The 15,200-nt window shown below is 33.5% G+C and overlaps 2 protein-coding genes and 1 long non-coding RNA gene across 4 annotated transcripts; 2 read left to right on the top strand and 1 right to left on the bottom strand.

The window, feature by feature from the left end:
- Window positions 1-1,398: 1,398 nt before the first annotated feature.
- On the top strand, window positions 1,399-6,224 carry LOC146920071 (protein FMP32, mitochondrial-like). 2 transcript variants are annotated; one of them, XM_085713458.1, is made up of 8 exons: window positions 1,399-1,555; window positions 1,658-1,927; window positions 2,443-2,574; window positions 2,754-2,813; window positions 5,248-5,324; window positions 5,425-5,481; window positions 5,590-5,656; window positions 5,769-6,224. In XM_085713458.1, the coding sequence occupies exons 2-8, from the start codon at window positions 1,739-1,741 to the stop codon at window positions 5,886-5,888; spliced, it is 702 nt and encodes a 233-aa protein (XP_085569584.1). In that variant the 5' UTR covers window positions 1,399-1,555; window positions 1,658-1,738; the 3' UTR covers window positions 5,889-6,224. The 2 variants fall into 2 exon arrangements, with proteins under 2 accessions (XP_085569584.1, XP_085569583.1); XM_085713457.1 differs by having other exon boundaries at window positions 1,638-1,927.
- Window positions 6,225-10,968: 4,744 nt separating this feature from the next.
- Window positions 10,969-11,915, top strand: LOC146920070 (uncharacterized). Its single transcript, XR_015011654.1, has 2 exons — window positions 10,969-11,227; window positions 11,318-11,915. It is a non-coding gene; the product is annotated as an uncharacterized LOC146920070 (long non-coding RNA).
- LOC146920069 (cytochrome P450 84A1-like) lies at window positions 11,241-14,885 on the bottom strand. The gene is made up of 2 exons (XM_085713454.1): window positions 13,855-14,885; window positions 11,241-11,970 (listed from the first exon to the last, which is right to left on the bottom strand). The coding sequence occupies exons 1-2, from the start codon at window positions 14,788-14,790 to the stop codon at window positions 11,347-11,349; spliced, it is 1,560 nt and encodes a 519-aa protein (XP_085569580.1). The 5' UTR covers window positions 14,791-14,885; the 3' UTR covers window positions 11,241-11,346.
- Window positions 14,886-15,200: the final 315 nt, after the last annotated feature.

Raw genomic sequence — 15,200 nt, 5'->3', positions numbered from 1 at the left:
AATTTTTTATAGGGACTTATAATGCTGATGGAAAATTCTATAAGGAGTAAAAAGTGTGAATTTATTTTATAGGGAATAAAAACAAAATTCTGAATATTTACAGGGACCATTTACTTAATTAACACAATAAAATATTGGTTTTTAAAATTATAAAAAATAATAAAAATATTGAGAATGAATGTGGAAGTGACACGTGGCATAAAAAACCTTACTTTATATATATACTATTGATAAAAATAGTCATGTGTAATTCATTTTGACCCCCCCCCCCCCCCCCCTCTCTCTCTCTCTCTCTCACACACACACACACTTGTGATTCTCACTTGCCTTCATCTTGTTGTCTGCGTCTCATTCCAACTCATTTATTCCAATTCTGATTTATCAGATTTTGGTGATTTAAATTGTGTTTTTTGACGTCTCTCATCCATGTTGTCGGTATGCCCAATATCTTATCATTGTTCGCTAAAATTGTTGACAATGATGACATTGAGCATCACCCTCTAGTTAGAATTGTTTGTTGTACTATTATACAATCTTGTCTGGTTGATTGTCTTCCACCTCATATTCGGCCGCTAAATCTGCTCTATTTGGTTGTGACATCAATTACAAGATCTTCAACCGCCCTCTAGAAAGCCACCATGGAACTTTGTCTTGGACACTCCATCACTGTTGTTTTTCTTTTCTTCTTTCAAATTGTTTATGCAGATGCTTTTATGCTTCTCTTGTTTTGTATCTTTTTTCGCCCTTGTTACTTTTAGTTTGTTTGAAGTTGATGCTCTATATGCTCGCTGAAATATCTGAGAAAGACTCACTTTGTAGGTGCCATATTTCAAGTAAAAGATTCACGAAAGCTCTGACCAAATTTAACATTCTCTTGGTCTTACAAATAACTCATCAACATGTGGGTGAATTAATCTTGTCCAAAACCACATCTAGTCCATATGAGCAAATACCAACATTTTTCTTTTTTTTACAAATGAATGAGATTAAAGACCGACTTTTGTATTTTCCAATGAATGAGATTAAAAACTGAATTTTGCATATTCCTTTACCATTGTCCACGTGAAAGAAATTAGTTTGATTTTTTGTTCATAAACTTTCCATCCGTTTGTGAAATGTTTATGTGTATGATTAACATGATTTTATCTTTCTCAATCACAAATGATCACAAAATGGGGATGTGGCATATTTCAACTCATGGTTAGTTACTTAATTTGGTTGGACTATCTTTATTTTAGAGGTTGAATGAAACTTATTGTTAAGTAAAAAAAAAAAAAATCCTTTGAAAAAAAAAGTGAATAAAAAAATTCCCACATGGCCATTGGCTCTATGTTTGGGACCAACAAAAACAATACAAAACAAAAGCGTGTCATAATCGTAATGGTATCTATCTTTAAGTTTAATCTATCTATCTATTTCATTTTTGATTCAAAAAATAGGATGAACTAAGAATCAACCAATAAACCGCGTAATCCCTTTTCTAATTCCCACCATTTACTTCCCTAACCCCCATTTTATCTCAATTAATCTCCCCTCCTATTGTATTCCCTTTCAGGTAATCTTCTTTGATTTTCCTATCAATATAGATATTTTAATTCATTAATTTTTTTGTTCATGATTATGTTATTCTTTGCTAGAATTGTTGCTGCTGCTGCAGCTATAAAATTTATGTGACCATCGATTTCAAATTGTTGGAGGAATTTTGGGGTTGCAATAAAGTTTGGTTTTTTGGAATCAAATGGCCGCTGTGGCGGGTTGCCGGCGATTGGGGAGATTGAGGACCAATTCCGGGGTTGGTTTAACTGGTTTTGCTGGCTATGGAATTGGAGCTTCCAAATTTTCACCTTCAATTTCGGGTTCTATGTATTTTTCTGGTTTTGGTAAATCAAATGGACAACGGTTGTTTCTTGTTGATACATTAGCCCTTGTAATTCACATTTTCTCTTTTATACTTTTTTAATTATTTTTTTATTTGCTTTTCATGTTTCTTAATCCAATGTTTTAACAATTCAACCGAACAACGAACCATCGAAACCTCTGGGTCATATTCAGTTTCAACCGCCTTAAACCGTAGTCAAACTGCTAAAGTAAATGAACTGTGGTAAAGACATGTTCAAGGTTTAACCGATTGAACTGTCCGGTTTGGTTTTAATTTTAAAAACACTGCCATTTCATTTGTGGACCCGGGCTCCCCTGCATCCACGCAGTCAGGACATCCGTGGCTGTTTGTTTAAGATTAGATGATCCATATTCAAACTCGGCATTTTGAATTATAAATTAAAATCTGCATTTTTTTGGATCATCCGATCTTTGACCAAAAGGCCACTAACGTCCCGGCTGCGTGGATGTGGGATCTTCTGACTGCAAGGAATCCAAATTCTTTATTCCCTTGGATTAGTTATGAAGAAAGGCTTAATTTTTGCACCCTTTGTTGTTGTGTAGGTTAAGAGGCTTGAGGGACAAGGAGTGCCTTTAAAGCAAGCTGAGGCAATAACTGGTGCTATAACTGAGGTGTTGAATGATAGCTTGGAGAATGTATCTCGGTCATTGGTATCAAAAGAAGAAATGCAGAGGGTAATGCCTGCCCTTTTGAAACTTATTTACAATTCCAGGAATGTGGGATTTTCATTGTGCTGCTCTATTTCAAGTTTTATTGCTTTTGCAACCGTGATGCAAAAAGTTATGTAATAATGTTTTTTTGAAGGAAGTTATGTACTAATGTTAGCTCTTTTGGTTCTTGCTTTTGTCTTAAGACTGAGATGCAACAAGAAGCCAACCTGTCCAAATTCAAAACAGAAGTGCAGAGCTCACAGGTATTCATTAATTGCAAAAATAGTGTTATATGTGGACTTTGATGACTTAGGTGCATGTGTATGATATGGTAATGAAATTTTAAAGGTTGAATGAAGGGCTTTTGTGCATATATATGAACTGCAACTACTACAAATTTTGCTTTAGTGTTGTAGACATAGGCTACACGAATATAACAAATAAACGTTCTTATATCTACTTGTTTTTTATTAGCAAAGAATGCGAATAAATGTGAGTGCAAGGAGTAATGGTAATCCAACCTTTTACAATACAAGTCCAGCACCTAAGAACACAAGGAAATAGAAGAGATTGGATTTAGACACCAATCAGAAAAATATAACCAAAACCACATTTCGACTTTGATCAAGTCCAAAATGGCAAAAATATCTTACCTACAAAAATTTTCCTCAGCAACCAAATAGAGACCATACCGCAGCGTGCCAAATGCAATAAAAAGATCTCCTTGATTTTTTTCCTGCAATTAGCTAGCTGCCCAAGTACAATTCCAAATCAGAGGAAGGCATATAGAATGAAAATCCAAGCTAGGCATATATTTATCCAAATATGGTGAGATACGGAACAAGAAATAAATAACTGATTAATATTCTCTTCACTAGAATTACAGAATATGCAAGAAGCCCCTGCAGAATTAACAACACCTCTCTTAGATAGAGCAGCCCTTGTGGACAACCTGCCTAAATTCAAACAGCAAGAAATTACTTTCAAAGAAGTCAAAATCTTCCAGAAGATTTTAAAAATAGCATCAGCAGAAATCAAAGAGGGCGCAGTGCAATGATTTTCAAAAACACATAAACGGAACGAACAAAATATTTTGTAAACAATCCTCCTTTGAAATCCAAAGTCCTTTTCACCTTCAGAGGAATAAATGACCGCAACCAGGGTGCCTAGTTCACTGACCAAGTCTTCTTCCCATGCTAGAGAGGATATTCTCCATCTTCAAGACCAACACAATACATCATCCTTCCACTCTCCCATGTCAATAATGAAGGCCTCCTTATATTCAGATAGTTGGAACGACCTCGGAAACAAAGATTGGAAGTTACATGTACCAACCATAGTATCCAACCATAGTTCTAAATTTCTGTTACAGCAAAGGAAAACCAAAGAAAGGGGACACAAAAAAATCAATTTGAACTAGATCTTTCTACCAACTTGAGGCTTTGTTACATGTACATCTACTTGTTGGTATGCTACACATTAGGAATTAAGTGCATCATCCTTCTCATGTTTTTACTAGGCAAATGCCAAGTAGACATTCTTTGTCATTGTTTTGTACAGCAATAAAACATTCTAATTCTATTGTTTGGAGTTCTCTAAAGTAATTAGCTCATTCAACAAAGTTAAAATTTTCGAGCGGAGCACTTAGTTATCTTCACCTTTTCCCTACTTTTAATATTTTGACACTTTTCTATTTTTCTTTCTGTTCTTTCCTTCCCTTTCTTTTATTGTACAACTGCTCTTGTATTGTTTGTCATGATGTTGTCACTGGCATGCATAGTCTTTCCTCGATTGATGCCTTTTGATATTGGTGTCACTTATGCATATAAGGCTGGTGCAAAGAGTGATAATTCTGGAGGAAAGTATGCTAATATCTGACATTTGTAAAACCAGATTGTATGATAAGAAATGGAAAAAGGAAATGATATTTAGATGTGTGTTAATATTTGTCCTTTATCGGAATGGTTCTCCCTGGTCTTTAGAATTTCATATGTTAATTATGAAATTAGTAAAGCTCTGTTTGGGAGTTTGGAGAGGATGGGAAGGGAGAGCTTGAAAAAAAAAAAGGAAGAAAGAATGGAGAGCTTTGGGAGGAGAGAGCTTAGTTTTATTCATGATACAAAATCCTCCTAATTTGGGGGAACTAAAAAATTGTATTGGACGAGGGTTTTGGGGGTTTGGGTAAATTTTCCAAATCCAGTTATATATTGTTATAATACTCGCAAAATTAAAAGTACATTAATTATAAGTATTCTTTTATCATTCACTAGAAAAACACACTCGCAATTTTTTTTGAAGGATTTCTCTATTTTTTCTTCTAATCTCATCCCTCCAAAGCCCTCCCCTCCCTTCCCCTCCAAACTCCCAAACAAAGCCTAACCCACTCCCTTTGGCTAGCTGACTTGTGATCTTCAAACTAAGGTGTATTTGTTCTTGAAATTATCTGTGGTTATTGAAGCAATCCTGTGATGGAAAATACGTATATATTCTCTTAAATAAGTTTGGTTGGTATTGGTTGCAAGATTTAGGACATTATGCAGGGATCCATCTTTCTGCTGAAGTTACTTTGTTTCTTGTTTCTATTTTTCGTCATTCCTTGTTTTCCTTGTCCTTATAATGTTTCCTCGGTGCTTTATCGAATTGAGTTTGACTTTTTTTTGCCCGATGTGGTCATATAATGAAAATATTATAATGCAGGGACACCACTTTTCTCTGCTCCAACACGAAACTGAGAAGCTTAAAAATGATATAGAGAAGATGCGTAGTGAATTGAGGTCTGGTTTACCTTGATTTCATCGACTTTCCTTTATCAACCACTAGTTTCATTTTTCAGGTAATAAACTTTATGGTGCATTGTTCTGGGTTGTGGTGTAGGTATGAGATAGATAAAGTCACGGCTGGACAGCGGTTGGATTTAAACCTTGAAAGGGGGTAAGAATTACAACTGAAAAACCAATTGTCTGAGCATTACTGAACTTAACGTTTCATCGCAATATCATATTTTCCATTATGATTGTTAATGTTTGACTGTAAGTGCAGGAGGATAAGGGAAGAGCTAACCAATCAGAATGCTGAAACTAACAACCTGACTAACAAACTTGATAGAGTAAGCAAATTAGTGTAGTGTACAGTTGTAGTTTTCTAGTAATTATTTTTTTTTTCTAGTAATTATTATTCCTAGTCATTTTGATTTTCTTTAATATTAATACAATGTTCAGGAAATCCATGCTTTAAGGGCTCAGCTGGAAGCAGCCAAATATGATGTGATAAAGTACTGCATAGGAACACTTGTTTCAATATCTGCTGTTGGCCTCGCCGTTCTTCGTATATTGATGTAAAACACAATGTATTCAGATTAACACTGACAAAATTGAGGTGAAGGAAACTAGAGAAGCTGTTTGGAAGATGTTGTATGTTCTGTAAGAGAAACAATTGCATGGCAGTGCTGGTGGAGCTGAAGTGGTTTCCATTAGACTTCAAATGGGCCTTTTTTTTTTCAAGCCCATATTCATTACATATCTCAAAAACTTTTTTTTTTTTTTTAATTACACAGGAAGCCAACTCATTTACTTGCCTTGCTGTTGTTTGTGAGTACTTGCACAATTTGTATCTAACTATAGAACGATTTTAATTATAACTATAATTATACAGTATACACATTGGATTTGTCTGTACTTGTTTTTCTACTCCACCAGTTGATGTGGTTTTCTGAGAAAAGCTTACAAGTACGCTTATATAGCGATGTTCATATCTTCTTTGTACTATTTGCACAACCACTTATATGATTTTTTTTTTTTTTTTAAAGGACACTTAAATGAATGTTGTACTTGACCATAATGCAACTAGCAAATGTACTTCATGAATTCCAAATTATAAGTCAACTTGCACAAAAAAATGTCGAATTATAAGTCAATCTGCAATATCAATATATTCTTTACTCTCTTCTTTCAATTTTTTCTCTCTCTCTAAGGAAGCAACTCAATGCATTTCATTAGCTAAAATATGCCAAATATATGAAAGTACATCATCCTAAGTGTGGGACCTAGCATTAGATGGGGCCACCGTACCAACTCGCAAGTGATCTCATTAGCTTGCCTCTTATCAAACTCGACATGAGAGTTTTGAAAATTATTTTGAAACAATTGTCTACAGACAAATATCATACAATCAAATTCACTATTATCATCTACACCCTTTCTAAAAGCATCCACAACCTTTTGATATTCACTCCAGAGTTGTATGCAAACCAACAATTTCCCCTATGTCAACATCACGTAGAGGAGAAAACCAAGCAGTTTTTACAAGAACAAAGTCCCCTGCATCATCACGAATTCACATCTCAATTCCTACTCTGTTCAATGATGAAGAAAATGAAATATCAATATTGCATTTGTAACGGCCGATTGCTAACTTTTCCCATCACTTTGGCTCAGACTGAGCTGGTGCAAAAGGGTAAAGATCATCGCTTCTATAGGCTAAATTACATCGGAGGTCCTTTAAGTTATTTAACTGTAACAAATTGGTCCTTTAAGTTTTTTTTCCGTACCAATTAGGTTCTTTAAGTTAATTAATTGTAATAAGATAGTCCTTTAAGTATTTTTCGTAACACTTAGGTTTTTTAAGTTATTTAATTGAAACTTTTAGGCCCCAAATAACTTGCATTTTTAAGATCTAAAAACCCTCAAATTGTTATGGTTAAATAACTTAAAAGACCTAATTGGTATGGAAAAAACTTAACTTGTTACAGTTAATTAACTTAAAGGACCAATTTTGTTGCATTTAAATAATTTAAAAAAAATTTGGTGTAATTTAGCTGCTTCTATATTATAATTTTGGCAAAGAACTCTATCAATTTTGTCCCATAAATTCACATCACGCCAAACTTGTACAATATTAGGATATTCTAAGAGAACATGAATGTTATCTCATAGTTTCTTCCACATATAACACAATTTGTTGGAGAATGCACCCCTCTACTGGTTAGGCGTGCTCATGTTGGAAAACAGTCACGACACACACCGCAATTAAGATTTTTTATCTTAGGTGGAGCTTTGAGTTTCCAAACTAAATTCCAAAGACATGGTATATGCAAATGAGATTTATCAGCGATTTCACTTACACATACGTTATAGGCACCACACATCGAATAATTGCCATTCTTTTCAGCCTTCCAAATCAACGTATCTTCATTAACCAGAGGTTGTAAAGGGGATTCAAAATAAGTTGGGCCGTATTTTAATAAAAAAATTGTAAATTAAATGAGCATTTCATACCTTGGAGGAGGGTTTAAGGATATCCTTCACCTTCACGTAAGCCAAATACGTGTAAGTAGGGCTATCAGTTTAAGGATATTCATCTTTTAACTATGGTTCGCCAAACAACCGAATATTCGTACTTGTTCCTATTCGCCATCTCGTCCCTTGTTTCACAACCATCTTCGCGCTAAATATGCTTATCGACATATAGCTCGGATTATGCCCAAGCCTTGACACTATAAAATCGCTATTAGAAAAATAATGTGCCTTTTAAACAACCGTGTTACAAGGCTAGTATTATCTATCTGAAACTTCCAACCCTGTTTACCAAGCATTGCCACATTGAAAGAAGTAATATCTTTAAAACTCATACCACCATGATTCTTATAAAATGACAACAGTTTCTATGACACTTTTCTTTCAATTCTTTTAATTTCTCTTTTCAATTTCATTAATGAAAGATAATTTTTGTAAAACACTCATAATTTCTTTTTACTATACAAAATTAACCATATTAATGAATTTGTGTGAAATTATCAAAACAATTCATAATTTGAAACGTGGATGAGCATTTATGTAGGTGTGGAACGTTGCCGCCGCATTTGTTTGATAGTGCCAATTAGCAGTGTCTGCAAGAGCAAGCCATCTAAGGGTGGTAAAATGGGTCCATCGACTCTTTGTCACCATCAATGCATTTAATTGTTTTAAAAAGACATATGTTGAAAATATTAGCCTACTATATTTGGTAGTTGTTGGTAGGTCCAAAAACAAAAATTACTAAATTTGCTAAGTTTTTACTATAAATTTGAAATATGTGTGTGTGGATTTTACCAATTAGATCTATTCTGTAATTTTTCGTAATTAAGTAAACGGTTTTTAGAGGGAAATACAATGTCCTAACGTTTATGATGATATTTTTAGAGGGAGTATTGTTTTCTTAGGTCTTGTAAATTATGATTTTTTTATGCATGAATCAGAGATCAAATTTATACCTTATGTTCAAAGAGCCAAATTTGCTTACCATCTGGACCACACCAATTTAGTTATATACTTTTGTGTTTAATAAATATATAATACACGTTGAATATACTTTGTGTTTGAATGAAAAGAAACAACAGAAATATACGAACTTTCTCGATTTAAAGAGAAAATGTGGAATTTTATATTCCTTGATAACAATCCTTTTCAATGGACTGAAAACAAGGTAATAAAAAGTTTGGGGAGAATGAGAAAACATAGAAAAAAAATACATTAATAAGTGTTGTTGATGTTGAAAATAGTTATATCACGTTGTAGAAAGTCCTAACACGGATTAGCGTGAGATTCATATGAAGAAGACAAGTAACAAGAAGGACAATTTGTCAAGGTACAATGTCATCCACGGATAAGATAAGAGTGGTCGTAATTGTATTGTATACCATAACACTTCAAGAGGCAATTTCAAACAGCTTGTTAGTGATATAGTTGGGGGTTGATACTGGGGTTGCACAATATTGGGCCATGTTCACTTTGTAACTTTATAAAAATTTCATTTATGATTGTACCAAAAAAAAAAAAAAAAAATTTCATTTATGATTTTCAACGTTATTACACTTGGTCGGTCCACATCATTCTTGTTTCCTGCTAGCATGGGGCATGCCTCATGTGTGCCAAGTAATCGAGTTGAGTAGCAAACAATTAATCATTAATGTTATTGGGTCAAAACTCAAACGTACGGGACCATAAGAGACTCACCCACATCACTAGCCTATCCCGTTCCCGCACCCCACCGAGCCTAACCAGGGCTCTGATACCACTGTTGGGTCAGGAGGGGAGCCTGAGGGACCGTCCACATCAAGGCTAGAACAACCACACAAGTAAGAGAGACACCACACTCATACCCCAAAACCTTAAGACAATGAGTTTATGGGTTCCCTCTCTTATATATCCTTTGTTTCCTCCATTTATAGTCGATGTGAGATATAATCACTCACACTTGATTACCCAACATTCCCGACCTACATGGGTCAACGAGACCTAACCTACGATAGATCAAGCCAGATTTTTTTCTTAGAGAAGACCTAAACTTTTTTGTAATCTTATTTAGCTTAAAAGTTATGAACCATTGCCAATTTGTCAATGAACCATTGCTAATTCTGTTGCATGAACTAGTCATATTAGTGGCGTTTAATATTGGGACCTTATATGATGTGTTTCACCCTATAAGTCAATCATTTTGAACACATCCAATTTATAAAGAAGACGCAACCCATAAATGACTTTTATTAGTCGGGCTAATTAATGTTGTATGATTTGGTTGTTTTATGCATTTGTTCATCATATTAACAAAGACCCAATTCTCTTTACTTGAATTTTCGTTGCTTTATAATGGATTTAAGTCAAGTCAGGTTTATTATTTAATAAATTTGTTAGAAAGATCGCGCATATAGGTCAACTAAAATGTCTTCAAACTATAACATGTTGTTTTACAACTCAAACTATAACATATTTGGTCAATGCATGTAATATATTAACCAATATAATATGTTTTAGGGTCATGTTAACCTGTGCCCTTAGGGCACAAGTTAAGGATCTAAAAGAAGAATTAACACATATGTTTTGTATTGAAAAATAAATTTTTATACTTTCAAGACATTGAATGCACGATTTTCAAAATTAAGTTTCTACATTTGCTTTCTAAACTTGTGCCTTGAGGGCACAAGTTAACATTTCCCTATGTTTTATAGTTGAATATACAAGTTATAGAGACCTATAACAGTTATCCCTAATTCAGCCCTAATATTTGATCGACCAATTCTTTACACCTAAAAGCCACATGTTCTAGATTTCACTATTTAATGAAATTTTAGATTTAATTATTCTATTGTGTCAATTGAAATAATTCATTCTCGCGAGAGAATCTAAGTCATTCAAAGGTATTCGGGTTCTCTCATGTTGAAAAAATATAAGAAAATAATGTGAAAAATATAGATCGTTGAGATATAAATTAGTATTTTGCTCAACAAACGATAAAAGTTAGTCACATAGATAAATTTGTAAATGAAGAGTAAAAATTTAAGTCATTTAAATTGATTTTTGAGTGTATTATCGATATTTTTTCAAAGATAGAATAGACCTCAACTAGAAACTAAAATGTGCAAATAGTTCTTTCAAAAAAAAAAAGTGCAAATAGTCCGGTGAGACAGAGTAATTAATTGATCATCATAAGTCAAGAACGAAATATTCAAGGAATTGTTTCTTATAGGATAATACATTATAATATTTGAAAATAGAAGCTTACATCAAGAAAAGTGAAGAAAATTCCAATTCTTTTACACTCTCACGTTCTTGTTACGTGTCTTATTTTATCATCACATAACACTTATGCTTATTGTTTAATAGAATAACAATAAAAAAGAAAAACTCAAAATAGAAAATTCAAGGTCAATTTTTTTTTATCATCACATAACACTTATGCTTATTGTTTAATAGAATAACAATAAAAAAGAAAAACTCAAAATAGAAAATTCAAGGTCAATTTTTTTTCTTCCTCTTTTTCTTTCTAATCCAGAGGACACAAGACACGCTTAGTAGGAATAGCAATGAGTCGACTTGCTCTCGGAGCAGTGAGTCCAAATACATCACTCATATCCATCTCACTTGGTTTCATTCCATCCGGCAACTCCCAAGTAAAGCAATGAAGTAAATGAGCTACCGCCAAATCAAGCGCGTACAAACCCAACTGCATACCTGGACAGGATCTACGTCCTGACCCAAACGGAATAAACTCAAAATTACTCCCTTTAAAATCGGGCACACCTGGTTTCAAAAACCGTGATGGCTTAAAACTCTCGGGTTCTTCCCAACAATTTGCGTCTCTTCCAATAGCCCATGCGTTTATCATCACGCGCGCTTGCTTTGGAATGAAATAACCATTAACCGTTGCTTCTTCCGCAGTTTCGTGAAGAAGCAAAGGAATTGGTGGGTGAAGACGTAGGGTTTCCTTAAGAGCGCATTTCAGATAAGTTAGTTTCTCGAAATCGGGCTCTTCGACCTGTCGGCTCAGGCCGACAACTTCTGCTAGTTCTTGTTGGACTTTTTTAAGATCTTCTGGGCTTTTCATTAACTCTGCCATAGCCCATTCGATTGCTGATGCTACCGTTTCCGTTCCTCCAAACATCACGTCCTGTAATGAAAATGACAATTTATTTAGTTTATTTATTACCATCTTCAAGTTGCAACAAAAAAAATCTAGTGTTGAGTTTTCTACTAGAAATTTAATATTGAGTGTAAAATAAGAAAATGTGGACATGGATTGAGAAACGACACCATTTACCAACTCAAACCACAGAAATACAATCGCCATGTCATTGTATGGTTGGTGGTTTTTGATTCCAAACCCGGTCCAAAAAACAATCACATGTTTTATTGAAAATATGTTTTTTGGCTTCGATATATACATTCACATCATTAAAAACAATTGATTTTAATTGCAGCTATTTTTATACTGTATCAAAATTAAACTCTATACTTATATAGAAATGCATCAAAATTAAACTCTATACTTAAACTCTATACTTATATTAATTGCAGCTATTTTTATACTGTATCAAAATTAAACTCTATACTTATATAGAAATGCATCAATGCAGCTATTTTTATACTGTATCACTATATTAATTGCAGCTATTTTTATACTGTATCAAAATTAAACTCTATACTTATATAGAAATGCATCAATGCAGCTATTTTTATACTGTATCAAAATTAAACTCTATACTTATATAGAAATGCATCAAAATTAAACTCTATACTTAAACTCTATACTTATATAGAAATTCATATATAATAGAAATTCATAGCATTGTATTTTCTATGCTTATATAATTCAAGAAATAGACATTTTTTTTTTTGTGGTGGTCGGGGTTTGAACTCCGGACCTTGCACATATTATGCATTGTCCATACCAATTGAGCTAAGCTCACGAGGACAAGAAATAGACATCTAAAATAACTTTTGACATATCAAAATTATGCGAAGAAAGATTTAAATCAAAACATATTTCCATATCCTAAGTAAATTGTGAGACAAGTGTAAAAGTTTTTACACATACTTTTAGTCAAATTTCTTAAAAAGGTTTTACATAAATTTGAGTCACATTTCACCACGTCGGTAATTATTAAGATATTGTACTATATTATCTTCTTATTTTACTTTTTACTAAAATTGTACTATATTATCTGTTTCTACTTATTGTCAGACTTATTTTGGATCTTGTTGAGTACTTTTGGCACTCATAACTTTCTCTTTTTCTATATATAACATATTTTCCATAAAAATAATTAAAAATAAAGACATTTTAAAAATTAATAAAAATAAGATGACATAATAGCAAAATATAATAGATACAGATAAAAAAAACTGGCCGAATCTTTATATAAAATAAGAAAATTATAACAAAGACACAAGTTTGATGTGATGGAAAAAATGAGAATGAACCATCTCGTGTCTAATTTGCTCATCATAGAATAAAATGTGATCATTCATCATCCAAAACAAGATAAAAATGCATAATTTTTCTTAGATGGGATGAATTTTAATAGTGAAAAATTACTATCTCACTTCAAATCACGTTTTTTTTTTTTTTTTTTTATGAAATGAATATCTCTTGTATACAACTGTATAGACTAATATATAAGTTGAATAGAATTGTAATATGTAATCTCTCAAAATATTTAACATTGGTGCATTTTCCCGAAACATGAAAATCACGTTTAATAGAATCCCTCTCCCAAAATAAATCAAATTGGAACCCAAATTGATTATATATATAAAATAAAAAAATGGATCCCAAAATAAATATACCCTTTTCCTACCAGATGTATTCGTGAACATATCTTGCACAAAAAAGATGAAGATGTTTTTGGTTGGGATTAGTGAGACCCACACAGTTCCTAAATTACCCAAAACTTGCAATCAATTACTACTTTTTTGACAAAAAAATGAAAACTCGTTATATGATAACTTCAAGAAAATGAGATATATCTAATTATTGAAAATGAACTCATACCATTATGATGGCTTTGATGTTATCCTTGGTAAGTTTGATGGAATTATGCAAATCATCTGATTCATTATTCAATTTAGCCTCCTCACTGTAGAAAGCAAGCAACTCATCCACCATATCCGTTTCTTCATCAACAACACTCTTCTTCTTCTCCACATGTTCATCTATGATTTTGTCTATGAAACTATCCAAATCTTTACGAGCCTTCACAAGCCTAGCATTAAGCCCTTGAGGGTCAATAGCTCCAAAACAAGGTACAAAGTCGGAAATATTAAAAGCTCCAAACAATTTGGAAAACTCTTGCAATATTCCAATAAACTCATCTTGTCCTTCTCTTGAGCTCGACCCGAAAGCCGCTCGATATATAATGTTTTTAGTTAAATTGAACACCAGTTCTCCAATGTTCACAGGGTTGCCTATGTTGTCCGAAACAGTTCGGATAGCATGGTCAACCTCGTCTCTAACAGATTGCCAAGACTCTGCGTGCTTGCGGCTGAAAAGCTTCATCACGCAGAGTTTTCGCATCTGGCGCCAAAAGGGACCGTAGTGAGCGAACGCCATGTCAGCACGGTCGTAAGTTAGGTATTTAATGGCTACAGTTGCTGGCCGGTTGGAAAAGATGTTGTCTTGAACTTGGAGAACTTGTCGTGCGGCGTCTGCGTCGGAAATAGCTACCATGTGGAGGAATCCCATGCGTAGGTGAAAGATGCCTCCATATTTTTTGGCTAAGTTGGCTAGACCACGGTGGGTTAATTGGTCCATCATTAGCATGTTACCTATAACAGGTAACCCTTTTGGTCCTGGTGGATATCTTGGCCTTTTGAGGATTCGTGACACTAAACCCAACAAGAGTATTAGTGGTAAGATGAACATGATTGCCATAAGAAATGGTTCTTCCTTAAAGTTCTCCATGATTGGATATTTTAGAAGAGAATCCATATGGTTTTGTGTTAATTTATGCAGCTATATGATTGTGAATATTCCTATAGTTTTTTGGGTTTGAATGGATTGCTTGCAACTCTCTGAGTGTTGCTAAGTTGAGGGAAATGTATTGGAGCCTTTATATATACAATTTTGCTATCGTCATTGATAGGGAGATAAAAATAGGAGTAGAGGCTTCTAATTGTATATCATATCTATAAATCATTGCCGCAAAAGCAAAAAAAAAAAAAATAAGTAACAACCATAAAAGTGAAAAGATAAGTAACAGTATATCATGAACTCGTTCCAGTTACAAAAAGTCAAAATAACGGTTGAAATTGAGAGAAAGGAAAAAAAAAAGGTTAAATATGTTTTTGGTCCCTATAAATATGTCAACTTTTCGTTTTAGTCCCTCTAAAATTTTCCTT

The sequence above is a fragment of the Medicago sativa genome, chromosome 5 (genome assembly GCF_051527215.1).
Source record: "Medicago sativa cultivar Bolivia chromosome 5, Bolivia_mono, whole genome shotgun sequence".
Lineage (NCBI taxonomy): Eukaryota > Viridiplantae > Streptophyta > Magnoliopsida > Fabales > Fabaceae > Medicago > Medicago sativa.
The sequence above is the reverse complement of the archived record's forward strand: the minus strand, read 5'-3'. Positions and strand labels throughout refer to the sequence as shown.